General features: G+C 30.3%; 1 protein-coding gene across 13 annotated transcripts in view; it reads right to left on the reverse strand.

The window, feature by feature from the left end:
• The window catches only part of LOC129907382 (PDZ and LIM domain protein Zasp), a 138,636-nt gene that overhangs the window by 84,233 nt on the left and 36,476 nt on the right, over positions 1–17,927 (reverse strand). For all 13 annotated transcript variants that reach the window (XM_055983543.1, XM_055983546.1, XM_055983545.1 and 10 more), the window contains one exon: positions 8,970–9,087. In XM_055983543.1, coding sequence (XP_055839518.1) covers positions 8,970–9,074 — 105 coding nt within the window. In that variant the 5' untranslated portion in view covers positions 9,075–9,087. The remainder of the gene's footprint in view (positions 1–8,969; positions 9,088–17,927) is intronic.

Genomic DNA, 17,927 nt, shown 5'->3' on the forward strand with positions numbered 1-17,927 from the left:
CACACATTTACACCTGTTGACTCATTTTTTGTAAACTTGAGCTTTAAAATGTTTATTTAAAATATGTTAAATAGGTGCTACGGGAGTACCTAATAAAGTTGAAGCAAATAAAATTAAAAACAAATTAAAATTAAGATTTATTTAAAGGAGGAGTAAAATATTGGAATGTATTTAAAAATCAATTAAAATCGAAGGCTTAATATTGGAAAAGAAAGTCTTAATATACCTACTTATTTCGTTGCCAGATATCCATAAATCATCAGTTTTTTGTTTTTGCATTGAAAATTATATGTATTTTAACCGGAGTGCTTGAATATAATTAAATTTTAAGAGATCAATTGACATAAAGCTCTTAATTTTGAAGTCGGTTAAGTCCAAAGCAATTTTACTGTAGGGTTAGTAGCATACATATATCAATAACTATATCTACAATATGACCAAGAACCACCACAGTATAAATAAGGAGCATTTTCAAGTTATTTTAAAATTAAAGTGCAATAACAATACATTTTACTTTCCGTTTTCAAAATATTAATTTTTCAATAAAATTTTGAAATTTGTTTTTTAAATACCAAAACATTTTTTTTTTGAAAATTTTTCTTTATTTACCTACATATGTTTTTTTTTTTTAATTTTCGTTGCTGAGAAAATTTTCAGAAACTACATTTTTGGATTTCAAACAATTTTTTTTTTTTTTGAAAAATCTTTTCTTTCGAGAACGTAGCTTTGTATTGGGACACAATTAAAAAAGTGGCGTGTACAACGAACCAGGCCCACTGAAGGTTGATATTTCGATGCATTGAAACCGAATGTGAGGTCCGTTTGGCCCTCTCGGGTCTTTGTTTTGAGAAAAGTGCAAAAAACTACCAACAAAATTCAAAATTTAGAAAAGTTTCTATGTAAAAAAATTTTCAATATCTTATGACGATGATGTCTGCGACTGCCACGAATCAGTTACAAAAAAATCGTTTCAAAAAAGACATTTCATAACATTTTCCTTAAAAAAACACTTATTTATGGAAAGCAATGTAGAGATCAATCACTATGCTCTCCATAAAGTTACAACGTAATGCATAACAGACATCAAAATTTTAAACCAGAACGTTACACACGAATAATAATGTAAAATATTAGAGTAACAGAGTTATTAACTAAATAATAAAAACATCACCAGCATTTTTTTTTTAAGGACTGCCAGCTTCAAACAAAACAGTCTGCCTCCCGGTCTGTTTGCATTAACAAAACTCTCTAATGCATGCAGACTAAAAATAAATTTATGATCCTTTTAAGTAAAATTCAAGTTCAGCGACCGACAAAATGCGTGAGTTATAATTAAATTCAGCCTCCCCCCAAAACAAGGAAGAGGTTTCACAAAAAACGTTAGAATGAAAATTTAAGTTCAACACAACAACATTGGCGGGGTCTAACAAAATCAAAACAAAATTCAAAACAAACCCCAACTCCAGCTGGTTTAATTCACATCCCCAATTTCAATTTTTCGTTTTTTTTTTCAGTTTTTTCGTTCCTTTGCGTGCACAATGAATTAACCATCATTAATTATGCCATATTTGGGCAAGAAAAAAAAAAAAACACGAAGTTGAAACCCCTATTTGCTGTTGTACTTATGCCTTAAATATGAATTAATATCTACAATTTGGTATTCTGAAATTTAAGTCCACTTGTGTGTTTGTGTCTGTGTCAGTGCTTTGCAGATTATAATATTTTGCGAAAGGGGGCTCTTGCGTCGGTCTCGGTCGTTCGAAAACGGCTCTATGGGTTGTTGCTATGCATTTTTGTCTTCAAAAGTAGTTGAATCCTTTTTATGTTCACAATTTAAGCGGCAATGGCTTTTGCAAGGATTTTATCATCTTTTTTTTTGTTATTTTTTTGGAAACAAAAATAAAACTGCCAAAAGGAGAGAGAGAGAGTTAAAATGAAATCACACAGACTAAAAAACAAGTCCAATTTTTGTTAATTTTTTTTTAGTGCGCGAGTACGAAACGAACGAGGAAGGAAATTAAATCAGAATTTTGCCTTCCTGTTTTTTCCATATCCTTGTAGAGAATGAGTAGCTAGAGTAGAAGCGTGGTGGACTTCATTATAATAATAATTTTTTGGATGGTGGGTAATTTCATTAAATCTTTTTTATGAGATCAAATAAAACAGGAAAACTCTAGCCACCCGCAATGGAATAAATGATGAGTAAACGACGCGTTTCTGACATTTCCGATGATTACAATATTTTCACTGGGAAATGTTTTTTTATTCATTTTTTTGTTGCTCCGCTTTGTTCATTCGCTCAGTCTTTTTTTTATTATTTTTAAATTTATTCCAAATGCAGGTTGGGTAAGGTAATTGATGAAATTACCCCTGGGTAAGTTCATTATTTTTCAGTCAAAAGTTTTTCGGTTGTCTGAGCGCATTTTTGACAGGAACATCAATTTTTATTTTTTCAGTTCTTTTTACTTGCGATATAGGTACTATAGGGCAAGTTTAGGATTCGTAAAAAAAATCGAACTCGAGATAACAATGCCAAAAAAGTCATAGAACGGTTTTTTTCGTTTCTGAATATCTCGTACAACATTAACCCGATTTAAATGAAAATTTTTATACAAAAGTGTGTAAGTAAAGATAATATTAAAATTTTAGAAAATTTAAAAAAAACTCATTTTTGGCTTTTTAAAAAATATTTCACAATTTTTTTTTGAAAAATCAATTTTTTGAAAACGGATCAATGAAAAATTTTGAAATTTAGTTTTTATGTGTAAATAAATTATTTCTTCAAAATGGCATACCAACTTTTTTTTTGAAAAATGTTAAAAAATTTTTATATATAAAAAATTATTTTTAAAAAAAACGGTTCCTACAATTTTCGAAAAAAATTTTCTAAAAATACCTTTTTATAAAAGAAATAAAATGGCATATTTTTTTTTTTTTAAGATAATTTAAAACGGAGTTTAATTAATTATAAAAACAGATTTAATTTTTTTATACTATGAAATTTCTTCAAAATACCAAATTTTAAATTTCTTGAATAAAAAGCTTTAACATTATAGTTACTTTAAGCATAAGAGCAAGTACGTGCGACCCCAGTCGTGCAATTTATTTTTTATGTTGTTGCATTAATTATGCATTTAACTTGCGAAATGCTCACAGGTAAATAATTAATGATTTTTGATGAGTGCATTTTAATCCTTTGGTGAGTTTTCTGGGTAAAAAAGAACTGACATGCAAAAGATGGGAGTTTTTTTTTTGTAAATTATTTGAATGTCCATTGAGTCGAGAAAAATTCTTCTTTTTTTTCTGTTTTCAACTGTCATTTGCAGTGCCATCTTGAAATGATTACTATGCTTAATTTTAATGACTTAAATGCACAATTCAATGTGAAAGGCAAAAGAAGAGTGAACTGGAATCATTTTGACGTTAAAAAAATTCTTTTTTAAGAAAATTACATTTTTCATCCGCTGAGATGAAATTTATTTAATTCATTCAAATATTTGAAAACTTAATTTTTTCATGCTAATTTACATATTTTTCAAATTCACTGAAGAATTCACTGCAACGAGCACTTGATGTATGGGTGGATGTTCTAGAAGGTAATGGGTACCGCATAAGCGCGAGAAAGACAGAATACCTATGCTGCCCATTTTCTGATCCACACAGGCCTATTCCTGACATTTATTTGAATGGTGTAGTGCTTCCCAAGTGTGAAAAGTTTAAATATCTGGGGTCTATGATAAATAACGAAGGTACTTGTGATGACGATATCAATCATGGCGTAAGCGTAGGGTGGATGAAGTGGCGGGAAAATTCTGCCATTTTCTGTGATCGAAAAATGCCCCCTAAACTGAAAGGAAGACTCTACACCGCAGTTGTGCGTCCAGCACTCACATACGGTTCACAATGTTGGACAATATATGGCTGAGATGAAGATGCTTCGTATGACAGCAGGAGTAACAAAGCTTGATAGAATTAGAAGTACGAAGATCCGAGGAAGCCTTCATGTTAAAAACACCATCTCCCAAAAAATTGAACACGACCGACTCAGTTGGTATTGCCATGTTCAAAGGAGAGATCCTGAGAACCCCGTCAAAAAAGCAATATCATACAACGTTCCAACACGAAATAAAAAGAAAGGTAGGCCTAAAAACTCCTGGTACAAGCAAATGCAAAAACACCAGCATTCAGTTGGCCTTAGAAATGGAACAATACAAAACCGGGAGGCTTGCCGCCGATTTCTGAGGTCAACCCGGCGAACCCCACAAGCGGATCACTAGTGTGAAGCAGTAACGTGGGATAGTTATGATCCCCTCGACATCGAGATCATAACAGCGCCGAGAAAAAGGAAGAAGAAGACTGAAGATATTTAAAGGAACGTTTTTTTAACAAAATAACATTTTTTATGAAACCTTAAATCTTCTCTTGGGTTTGTTGGTTTTCTAAAACATTGCTGTCAAATATTCTCAAATTTTTTCAAAATCAAAATTTTTTTGTTTAATTTTTAATTATTTCCCAACTACAAAATGTGTTTGATACAAAAAATCACAAAAAATCTGTTGGCAAGATCATTAAGTGATAAAAAAAAACTAAAGTTGCGCATACACCACAGTGACCCGCAAGTCCCAGGTTTCCTTGATTTTATACCTTGTAAATAAAAATTAATATTTCGCCTCTTTTAAAATGTGCAAGCAAGTTCGTAAGACTACCTACCAAATTAACATGATAAGTAGTTGTAATAATAAGACTCGTGTTAGAACTAGGAAGCCCTGAATGGCATTTGGCATTTGTTTTTTTTTTTTTTTCTTATTAAAATAACACCTTATGAACATAAAAATATTACTATATTCTTTGTTATTGATCCAAATAATAATTGTCTAAGCTATTTATTGTTCTCGCATAGAAACTAACAAGACGCAAAATTTAATTGAGTTAGATTTGCTAGAATCACACATCATCTCGCGTCACAATAATGTTCGTTTTATTTTTTTCTGTTCAATGATTTCTCTATGAGAACAATAAATTTTCTTTTATTATTGTTTATTTTGAATAATGCTTGCAGCACACAAAGATTTATATCGAATGCTGCACATAGGTACTCTAGACTCAACTCAAATTCAAACAATGTCTATTCTGGATAGGTATCATATAAATTGATATCTTCTGTCAGTTGGAATATCTGCCACTGTCAATTTATTGAGTATGTATCGTGTTTTGTGGTGTTGTGGAACAATTAGCATAAATGACGACAAACAACACCGACAGCACCAAGACAGACAATTTTGATGGACAGATTGAATGATAAACATTCATACAAGCAAACATACACATGGTCTTGGTCCGGTCCGGAATATTTTGTTGACCGAAAGTCCATCAACATCATCAACATTCAAGCTTATAAGGCATTGTATCTGAGAGAGAGATGATATGGGCTTGGGCTTTTTCAAGAGATATGTTGGTATAGTTAAGATACATCAGCATCTTGAACTGACAACACGGAATTGATATGCATGCACAGACAAACAAACGCACACTTCAAATTCAAACTGACTGCTGACTGAGATGAGCCCCAGAAGAAAAAGATTGATTGCCATATTTTTCTAGACAAATATCTTTAACTTTTTGTCTATTTTTTGTTTGTTTGTTTTGTTGACTTAGGTGAAATGTTTATAAGCATTTAGCGACGACGACAACGACTCGGGGTTAAAATATTATTTAGGAGACAAAGAGTAGTTAGTGAAAGCCAAAATTATTTTTGGAGTAGATCCAACTATTTTTTTGAAGATTAAATATTTTTAGAAAGCTAGACCTTGGCCCTCTATTTTTATGTTTTTATATTTTTTTTATGAACGTCATCAAAAACTTTTATCACCAGGCAGTAAGTTAAGTTAAATCACAAAAATATATTAGATATTTTGGAACGTGTGCAAAAAATTTAAATGTTTTTTTTTTTTTTTTAATAAATAAAAAATATTTAAAAATGTCTATTTTGAGATGAACTAGAATTTATAGTGTAGGTGGCCATGAAGCTGTAAAATAGCTCCAGCTGTTTCAAGAAGGTCAAATAGTCAAAAAGAATCCATGAACATGGCTAAAATGTGATTTGAAGAACTTCACAAAGAAAAAAAAATTACATAACATTTTAAGAGAAACACCTTTGAAAACTCAAGTAGAGGGTTAAAAATTAAGGCTTTTAAGAGGAATTCCCTTTTTTTTGGAAAAATTCTTAGAAACTTGAAAACAATCACTACAAAAGCCCCAGGATATAATTCAATCTTCATGAACGCTTCTCTATGAGGAAATGTGACGAAAGATATCAAGATGAGAAAACAAAAAATTCCTAATCAAATGTGACACCTTTTTCGGAACTCCATCAACCGAAATATTCCATCACGCTAAGGTTTTCAATTTCATTTTTTTTTGTTTTTTTTTTTTCTTTTCGTTTTTTATCTACAAAAAAAAAAAAAAAAGACATCAATCTTATTCCTTGTGTGGTCTTTTGGGTGTTCTTTCCGTCATCACATTCAGCAGAATAGAAAGAAAAAAATATTCATATCAACCATTCGTTGAATTTTCACAAAGAGATAAAAAAAAAAACGGAACAAAGGTTTCTGAAACTTTCCGTTTCCATCATATCGCACGAAGTAGAGGTATCATAACATGGCGTTAGTTTATTCTAAGCCCAGTAGAATAAAAAAAAAACTGCATCACATACATTTTCCGTGATTGTTGACGACAAAGTTGATATTCATCCTCACTCACGCAAACCATCAGACAAACTAGACAATGCACACGATATATTGTTTAACAAAAAAAAAAAAAAAAAATGAAAAAAAGGACCCGTCAGGAAAAATACTTTGAACATTTATTCAAGAGACGAACACAAAAGGAGCGGACAGCCATTGTGTTGTTTTTTTTTTTAATATTCTCTTTTTGGCAATAAAGTTTGCTTGGGTGATTTTGAATGTTTTCTGATTTTTTTTTAACAATTGTCACAATTTTTTTTTAACTTTTTTTTAAACTTATTTTTCACGCTCGTGTGGTTTTGTAGTACGAAGTTTAAGTTAGCACAGAAATTGTTTAGAGAATCGCAGTTTAACGAGTAACTTTCAGTGTCTCGAGAAGGACTTGTGCACCGAGAACTATAAAGGAACTTTTCTATAGGAAATATTATAGTATTTTTTTCTTCCATATACAACATCATATTGTTTTATAATGTCACCGCAATTAATGTAGTTAATCCTACTTTAAAATTTCATCCAAATTTTGCTGATGTAACAACAACTTTCAGATTATCTTTATAATGACACCCAATTACATGTTATAATTCATGATGATACAAGATTGGAGGAATTAAAATTTAACTATTTTGAAAAAGCCTACCTTAGACCAACCTTTATATAAATAGATTTGAAATTAAGATATCAAGAAAAAAAAGGTATTTGAAAAAAATTAGTCCGAGTTTTTTTTTTTTATTTTGATTTTGAAAATAAATTTTTTAAAAACGAGTTTTTTAGCTTTACAAAAATGTATAGCACGTTATTGTAGGTGTAATTGTTGGTTTTTAATAATTTTTTTCCAAACTATCTAACCTCGGTTGCAAAATAACCGAAGTTGTAGTAAAACCGTGTTCATAAGGCGCTATAAACGGGTTATTAAAATTAATTTTGAGCTATAAAAAAACTAGTATTTTCGTAGGTTAGTTTTGGGTAAAAATTATACTCAAAATAAACTTTTTAGTCATAAATTGGTTTCAAAATTCCATTTTTAAACCAAGGTAATATTTTGGATATTTATTTACTTTTATTAAACCTAGGTTATATTCTGGTAGTTTTTAAACGCATTTTTATTGGTTATATAATAACTTTAATTGGAAGTTGGTATTTAAATAACCAAATTTTTTCAAAACTTTCAGAAAAGTATTTTTATAACTCTTTTATGACCCAAAGTTTCAAACATGTTTTTAAATAACTTCTGTATTTGTATTGCATTGACTTAAGTCAAATTTTTTTATCGTAAGCGAGTATCCTCAAAAAGACAAACAAAAAACGTTGCATTAATTAAAAAGTAGGTAACTCACAAGGGAGTTCTGATAAAAAAGTTAAACTAACCCGTGAATTTTTTTTCTTCATTCGTACCTATTTTTAAAGATGAAATCTAAAAAAAATTTTAAGAAAAAGTTAATTAAAAATAAATATCCCTTATAAATTTTGACCACATATCCCATCACGGTTCATGGTCACTTGTATACAATCATTAACACATATAAAATGAAAAGACTTAATTTCATTTTTACCCCCTTAAAAACAATCCTACAAAAAAAAAAAAAAAAAACAACTTAAAAATTCTTATCATTTTTCTGCACATTTGCCACATCCGTAGTTGACAAAAATAAAAAAAAAAATTGAAACAAAAGAAGAACAAAAAAAACATAATCTGACACCCACATCAGCGTCACTCTCCGGGTACTTGCAATTTCGCTTCAGCAAAACAAAGCCTCATTTTATAATGAACTTTTTTTTTTTTTTTTCTTACAGTGGCACTGTTCCATCTGAAGCACAAATAAAATACGCAAACGTAAAAGTATATTATAGTGTGTGTATCTGTGCACGGTTCCATATCACATCACGACGGAATTTGTTCATGGCCCTGATTTCGCACAGAAAAACATCGAGAGTATAAAAAAAAAAAAAAAAAAAACATAAAACTGCATGACCCACGGACCCAGATTTTTTCTTCTTTTTTTTTTTTGGAATTTTTAATCACTTTCTCAACTACACAACGTCGACGACGACGACGACGACGACGACGTTTTATAATTAAAACGTCACAAACATCCGTACTTTTAGTGCTGGCTCTATAGCACCTCATATGTGTGTGAGTGTGTGTGTGGAGAGAAGAATAAAGGCACCAGCACATAATAAATGCATATACGAATAGTAGAAGAAACAACAAAAACTATTAAAACTTACCTTCTGGACGACAAGTGGTGCAGCAAAATCCGTTCCACCTTGAAGACGGAATCCCCACGGTTGGGCGTCGAATCTTTGGAGTTGAATTTGCATAAGCTGGGCCATGGCTTTAATTTATCTGCAACAAAAGACAACAAAAAAAAAAAAAATAGAAAAGATATAAGAAAAATATATTTATAGTGTGTTGTCCTTCCCCTAGGGAAGAGGATATAGAGAAAGGTAGCTTAAAAAAGAGTCTTCCATTTGGAACCGATCGTATTACAAATGAGGTTAATTGGATGTGTGGCGAGGTAAACTGAGACAGAAGACAGACACTGCGAGATGCCTAAAGGTGGGCATTTTAGGCCCATATTGGTGTAACTCGTATCCAAGTGACATCCCATTCACCGTCTGTAGATTCATTTACAGGATTGTTTTAACTGTTTTGTAGGTATATATTTTTTTTTTTTTTCTTATCGCCAATGTATGGAGATACATTGTTCTGACAAAAGACAATTAAGAGATGTTGCACGAGAGAGTATAATTAGAAAATGTTCTGAAGTTTCTTCGCAATCCTAAAGGAAAAAAAGAAAAATGTATACGCTCCTCTATAATGGCTTAGAGTGGCAGTTCAATTATGCGCTTTTTAACGCATTCCGCCCATATAAGGCAGAATCTTATACGAGCATCTTAATGTACATACACACAAAGTTGTTGTGCACAACATACTCGTTGAATGGTTGAATACAATACAGAGGCTGTGTGAAAGAAGTTGGTACGCTAATGACTTCATTATTCGAGGATTCTCATAATATAGGAAACTTTTTAGAGACAAACTTCAATTAGTTTTTAAATGACAGTTAGTTTGAAGACTTTTTTTTTAAAAGAATATTATCGCAATATGAATATTATCGCAATATAAATTAGATCCTTCTAAGAACCTTTGTTTAATAGACAAATATTGTGAAATATTAAATTTAAGGCTCGATTTTAGGAAATTTTGGTAAAAATTGTTGTGGGTTGAAATTGGGGACAGTAAGCTTAAAGAAATGCTTGTCCCTGACGCACAGTAGGACGAATGTATGGAAAAATCGGCATTTCTAATATCATGTGTTTAAGTGACTGAAACTACGCAAAGTTGCATTGAGGCGTCTTTTTACAATTTAATCTATGAATTTAACATGAACACCAAATAAATGGAAACATTTTAGCAAGGAAATTAATTTTTATTTAATAAAATGAGTTGAGCAGCGAACTTTTTTTAGGATTTTCTTTTTATTATCATTTTTTCTCTTCTTTTAGTTAATTTTAATGTATGTAAAATAGAACTAACAATAGCAAAGATATTAAAACATTATAATTTAAATATTCAAACAAAAAAGAAAATAACTAAATAAAGAAACAAAACTTTTTATTCAGTGTCGATTTCGGGGGTATAACTTAAGTCGTCCGGGTTGAGTTCTAGGGGACAAACTAAGATAATAAATATTGGTATATACTCGTATCTGGATCCTTATTTGATTTATGTATGTGAACTTTTTGGCCGAAAATTTGACAACTGTTAAATATTTTCGCATTCATATAGACTTTAATCACATCATTTTTTATTAAACCGGTAAAATGTTATAAATAATATTGGTTTAAGGAGCATTTTTTTGTTTTAAACTGATGTTATCACTTACGCAATCAAGTATAGCTTTAGTTATAGTCAGAACCGATTGAGCTTTCTAGAAGACTGCTCCCAGTTCTACTTTACCTTGAGGCAATAAAATTGAGTACACTTAGCGAAAAAACAACTTAAAATTAAAGAAAACCATGTTGATTCAACTCTATTTTTCGGAATGATTTTCCGTTAAAGACGAAAATTTAAAAATCAAAATAGAACATCGTTAATTAAAAGTGGTTTGCCGTTATAAAACATTATTGAATCAAAGTTGTTTTAACTTTTAAAAAAATCATCAATTTAAAAAAAAAAAAAAATCATTAGCCACTGGGGATCTAACCTACAACTCTTGAGTCACTAGGCAAATGAATGCAACAAAAGCTAAGTCCGACAAATATAAAAAAAATTTGTTACATTGTTTCAATTTTAATTTAAAGATGTTCCATGTTAGTTTTTTCTACATTAAATCAACGTTGAAAATATTACATTTTACAGTGTAGGATCTTTTATTTGAGCTTACACCTCTTCTGTTGACTCCTCTAAGCCAAAAAGTTGTCGAATTTTCAAACACACGTTATCACATTTGCTTGTTCCCGCACTATCCAGCCAACTTTCTACAATTTGGCCATTTTTGATACAGAGATGGGGTTGAAACTAAAAAACGCGAATTTAAGTACTTTGCGCAAAATTGCCGCAAAATTTTGTTCTTGATTTACTTAGAGGACATATTACTGAGTGTAAAACCATAAAAACCCCAGAGAGCCTTTTTGGTGTAAAAAATAAAATCTTACCTCAAAATAAAAAAAAAAAAATTTTCTATCCACACACAACAAAAACAAAAACGTTTTTGTTATTAAATATTTAATGAAAATTACAACCTGATTTTTCAGCACGAAACAAAAATTAAACTTGACAATGTTTGGCGGTCTATAACTTTTGCACTAATTGGCCAATGCAAATAATTTTGATACAGCTAGAACGTAAACATATTTGGGATGACAGTAATATTCGATTTATTTATTTATTGCTATGGGTCGTCCCACTGTGATGACGTAGCCAACACAAAAGGCAAAAGAAGTTCCTGAGGAACAGAAATGTTGTTAAAAGTGTAGGTCACTAGGTCTTGGCCAACACCAAGAAACATTTTATCCTTTTACAGTGCACTTTTAAACTTTTACTTTGTACTTCACATTTCTATGAATCAATGTAGACACAACAATTTCGACAGTAGGTTACCTCGTTCTTCATTAATTACTGGCACTTATCGTGCTAAAAATCATTCAAGCATATTAAACCTTCAAATTGATTGCAAAAATGTCAACAGTCCAGTATAGTCGATATCCGGTTGGGCATTTAACTCAATTCTCAAATCAATCCGAATGTCATTCGTGCAAACAACTCAATTACGAGTACATTGATTGAATGCAAATAAAGTTTGATGACTAATTACAATTTTATCAAAAGATTTTCAACCAAAACTCACGTATACCTAAGCTATAAAAAAATAATTTTCGTACATTCGCTAATGCCACATTAGTGTGTGCCTCTTTCTGCAATTCTCTTTTATATTCACTTTTTATTTATATAAACATCCCATTAGTGCATTGCAATTGCAGTAATTCTTTTATGCAAGTGTTTAACGCTTTACAGTGTGCGGGGACCACTTGCTTGCGGTAATGCCCCTTGAGGGAAATCCTTACAACCATGTAAGTTGAACATGTAGGTACTCTTGCCGTATAACCATCAACCATCAAAAACACCCTATATGGAAGTCGTTAGATGAGAAGGTGTTAAACTGCTAATGAGCAGCAGGAGGCGCGAATAAATCGCTATCGTCATCGTGTCGCTGTCGGTCGTTCGTTACTGCAAACGTCCCTCATTTCTTTGAGGATAATTTTGTTTTTTTTTTTTTTAATTTTTCTTCTCAAGAACTCTCATTTCGAGGATCAAGTGTGTCGTTTAGGTGACTACTTATGTCAATTCGGAAAATGAGGCAGGAAGCTAAATGCAGCTGATGATGTTGATAATCATACATTCTACGTTGAGGATGATAGACTCAACTCAACTACTACCGCCACTCGCACTCTTCCCATGATGATGTCTTTCAACTCCGTCATCATCATCCCATCGTCAGAGAGAGCGTCAGCTTCTATCGCATCAAGCAAAAACCATCACTCGAAAACTTGCCGTTCGTGGGTTTTTCGAGTGACAGATGGAAAATTTTCTTGTAAAGTCTTTTTAACTCAGTTGTGTGTACAAATGTATGCACTTTGAAGTTTCACATGGAAATGTTTTTATACATCAAGTGGTGATGTTAAATATATATAAAAAAATAAATATCTTTTGCATATTTTTTTTAGCTCCTGTGGTGCGTTTGTCGATTTTATATTAACATTTCACCCAGCACCAAAGAAATGAAGGAAAGAGAGAAAAAGAGTGAGCTTTAAGTGGTAATGGGAATTTTTTATGAGTAAACATTTAATGATGGGAATGCCTTCAAGCTTTATACAAGTTAAAAGTGTTTGTAAGACTTTTTTGACAGCAAAGAAGAAGAGTTGGAGGTATGTAGTAATTGGGGGTTGAGTTTTTTTTGGGGGGCACCTATATGATGTTGTCAATTAAGGATTTCCTGGTTATATCATCAAGATGATCGGTGTAGGTATTTGTATTATTGTACTCAGAAGGGGTATGACTTTACTAGGTCAAAGTAACTTTGTTTTCTTTATTTTGTTCTTTGAACTATTATTTATTTATGAACTTTGAATTTTCTTAGAGAATTGGAATTTTACTAAAATAATATGACGAAATGCTTGATAAAACAGAAGAGTTTACTTTGATTTAGAAAAGATTCGAAAACATGTAGTTCTTCATCTAAAGATACAAAATATGAAAAAGTAAGGCTTATTTGCTGAAACGAAACTTTAATATTTGCGTTGAATTTTAGAGCTTATATTTTTTTTTCTGTGTGAAGTGCAGTTTCGTTCTTCAAACGGCTCAAAGACTTATATTCAAGATTTTTACTTGCTCTATAGGGCAAGTATTGGTTTCGTGTCAGAAAAAAATTCGAGGTTTTAATCAAAACTAACATTACGATGATGGAGAAGTCCAAAAAAGTGGGTTTCGTCATGACGTCCGTCGGTCTGTGCGTCGGTGCATATGTGCGTCCGTGCGTCCATCTGTACAAGTAGCTACAGCCTAAGCGGGTGGACGGATTTTGTTGAAAGTTGGTATGGATGTTTTTTTCGTAATTTCCAAGGTTGTTTTTTTTTTTGTAAATATATTTATATATATTTTTTTCTAAATATCTCGCTTATTGCAATTTTCTCGAAAACGGCTCTAACGATTTTCATTAAATTTAACAAACGTAATGCTGTACATAGTTCTAACATAACTGCGTTTTTAGTTTTTCTCAAAAATACGGATAGTGGAAATATGGTCTTTACCTTTTTTTTAAATCACGGATGTCGGCTCTTCCCGTACATCATTATGGAGTTATTTTAATTTTCTCAAAAATGGCTCTAATGATTTTAAAAAAATTTTGCATACGTAATATTCAAAATAATTGCAGTAAAACTGCATTTTTAGTTTTTCTCAAAAAAATCAAGTCAAATAAAATAAAATTGTATTTAATTAACATTTGGCCTCCATGCCGGCTCTTCAACTACATCAACCAAATGGGATCGGGTCAAAATTCTGGCTTCAAAATTCTGCTTTTCAAAATTCTGCTTTTTCAGCGAAAATTCTGTTTTTTTAAATTCTGCTTTTTTTCTATTCTGATTTTCAAAATTCTGCTTTTTAAAATTCTGCTTTTCAAAATTCTGCCAGCATCATATTTCATAGTGAAGTACGTAGGATTTTTAACGATTTAACGATTTTATGAGCTTTTTTTCACCGAATTTTGTTTTTGGAATAAAATAATTTTTTTCAAATTAATGCCATTTCTTTAAAAATCAATATTTCACGTACTTCACTAGAGAATAGTATTTTTAAGCTCTACACAAAATTTCAGCCTAATCGGTAAAAAATTGTAGGAGTTAGTTGGTCGCCCGATGGGAGCACAGGATTTTACTATCATCCTGAACTACGCCGCCATTTAAAAAATTTCACATCATTAAAAATTTTCGCATTAGTCTATTCTGTTACCTATTAATATACTTAAACAAACTAAACAAACTCCAAAAGAAAATAATGTTTCTCCTTTGTTTTATACACTGATGAAAATGACACTCGATTTCGTGCCTTACAAGGTGTTATTACCCCATGTAATTCAACATTGGTACTTTCCTAAATTTTTTTATTTAAGTGTCACAAATATACAAATAAAATATGTATACTAATTGGAACCGATGTTGTATATTCCTTTTCTTATTCAAATTTTTGAATATTCATCTTTATTTGATAAATTAATAAATTTTTAGTTATTTTCTTAAATGTTGATTATTAAAAACCTTTTCTTAATATTTTCAAATTTATTCATTTATAAAACATTTATTCATTTAAAAAGTGCACGCTTTTTAACATTTTCCAAACCCTTTTTTAATTTTTTGCAGAATTTTGAAAAGCAGAATTATGAAAAGCAGAATTTTGAAAAACAGAATTTTGAAAAGCAGAATTTTGAAAGCAGAATTTTGTAAAGCAGAATTTTGAAAGCAGAATTTTGACAAAAGAATTTTGATCCCGGCAGAATTTTGACCCCAACCCCAACCAAATTTCTAAAAAATGTATATAGAGAGGCAGCTCTTATAATCTACAAGTAAGCTAACATAAAAGTGCTTTGAACTGCAAGAGCAAGTACGTGCGGCCCCAGTCGTGCATTTTATTTACTGTACCTACATTTCATGTTATTCTAGTTCTTACTGGTAACGAACCTTTGCGTACAAAATATATAGATAAATTAAGGAAATAAGCAAATGCAAACATTAATGGTACCTGAATGTATTGACTCAACCGATTTCAACAAAATTTTTTTGTACAGACACATTAGTTAAATAATATTAAAATTTTTCTAATCTTAAACGTTAGCATATTTAAACTCCTGACAAAAATATAAAAAATAAAATACTTTTAAACTTTGTATATATGAAAAGTTATTTGTTGGGATCCATGCAATTTAAATGTTATAGAACTTATAAGGTTTTGCAAACTTATTGTATTTTCATCAATTTCACTGGTCTGCAAAATTTAACTTTTTTTTCTCCGTCAAATAATTTTTCGATATTAGGAAAGATTTGACTTTCCTGAATCTAAGGGCCAATTTATTCACGGGTTGGGGTCGAAATTCTGTATGTTGCAAAATTCTGTATTCAAAATACTGTATGCCAAAATACTGTATGTCAAAATTCTGTATGTGCAAAATGCTGTAGGAACAAAATTCTGAAAGTCAAAATTCTGTATAGCAAAATTCTGGTTGGTCAAAATACTGTATTTCAAAATTCTGTATATCAAAATTCTGTATTTTGTATTTTGCCATACAGAATTTTACAAAACAGAATTTTGCATGTCAGTATTTTGTTGATACAGTATTTTGACGTACAGAATTTTGTATTTACAGTATAATGACGTACAGAATTATGGTATTACAGTATTTTGACCCCACAGAATTTTGTCGTACAGAATTTTGACAAGCAGAATTATGACCCGCTCCCTTTATTCACACTATATCTAACTTAAAGTCTCCATTAAAAACGGGATATTTTAAAATTTGTATGAGATTTGACAGATTTTTAATGGGGACTTTAAATATAGTGGAGAGTGAATAAATTAGACCTAAATCAGTTTTCAGAAAAATTCTAGCACGTAACATTTTTTCAAAAATTATTTTTGAAAAATGTGAGTAATTTTTAGAAAATATCCCTTTCAGATTCGTTTCACCTTGTACAAAATTAAAACTATTAATTGTATTCAGCTAAAATTTGGAGGACTATATTACACCAAATATCCTTATTAATAAATGTTCGCTAGAAAATCTTTAAAGCAAGTTTTTTTTTTTTTAATCTTGAAAGAAAACTAGTAGGTATATCTCGAAAACGAGAGCTGTTAGAAAATTTTTAAATTCAGATTTGTAGTTTGTATATTAAAATGCATTAGAAAATAATACTTTTTTTCCTTGGACAAATAAATATAAATTTTTTTAAATAAGTTTATTAATGGTTCAATATGCCAAACCTACTTAATATACTTAAATTTAAGTTATCTCTGAGAAGAAAAAAAAGTATTGAAAAGATTAAAACTGAATTTGAAAGGAAAAACCAAGTTCTTTTATAAACTACCTTACTATGAAATATTGGAAAACAGTACAAAAAAATGAGATTTTGCGATTTTCTAACGGGAATATCTAAAAAAATTGACATGCTAGAGCTATTATGACTTTGGATTCGGAACCAGCATACCTTTTGAAAAGTATAATTTTATTATTTCTTTGCAGACTAGTGATTTTTGAAATCATTTTTATTAGAAGTTAAGTTATCAGTTTTTTTTTAATTTTTTCTTAAACCCAATTTTTTAAAACAAGCCGATTAAGGTTTTTTTATTTTTTTTTTTATTTTTGAAAAAAAAAATAAAAATACCTACAAGCATTAATATTTTTTAAACGATTTAAGCAATTTTAAGCTTATGCAAGTACGTGTGAAGCAGTCGTGCACTTTATTTCATGATGGAATTTGAAAAATTGGTCTACAAATATCTTACTTTCTATTATAGTTTGTCTTTTGCTCAAGTAAATTTTTTCCAAGACATATCTACATATATTTTCAACTTTAAACTTAACTTGAAAACGATAGAATCAAAAATAGAGTCCTTGGGTTAATCATTATCATTACATTTTAGCCTTTTACAATATTGCTTCTTAAAATTCTGAAATTTTTCTTTTTACAATGTTTTATAATTTTTGTAATATTTATTCAAATTACGAATGTAGAAAATTTGACCTCTTTTTGGGCCAACAAGAGGTAAACATTTTGTCAAAACTGAATAATTGGATGAGGAAGATGGTACTCAAAGTATACTTTTAATTCTGTAAGTATTTTAATGAACTTTAAACTGTATTATATAATTAAAAAAATAATTAAAAATTTAAAGAAGTCGTACAAAAGCTATGGTTGTTTTTCAATTAAGTGTATCTTATTTTTAACAAACTGATTGGCATTACTCAAAGTGAATTTCCTCAAACTAAAAAAAACCTCAAGATAATGAACTAATTCTAATTAAGAACCAATCCTATTAAACACCTTCCATTTTGTATACAATTTCTTTAATATGTTTCCCATAATTGCAGTTCAATGACCATTTAATGAACTAAACCAACCTGAAAAATTCTT

Source organism: Episyrphus balteatus, chromosome 1 (assembly GCF_945859705.1).
Source record: "Episyrphus balteatus chromosome 1, idEpiBalt1.1, whole genome shotgun sequence".
NCBI lineage: Eukaryota > Metazoa > Arthropoda > Insecta > Diptera > Syrphidae > Episyrphus > Episyrphus balteatus.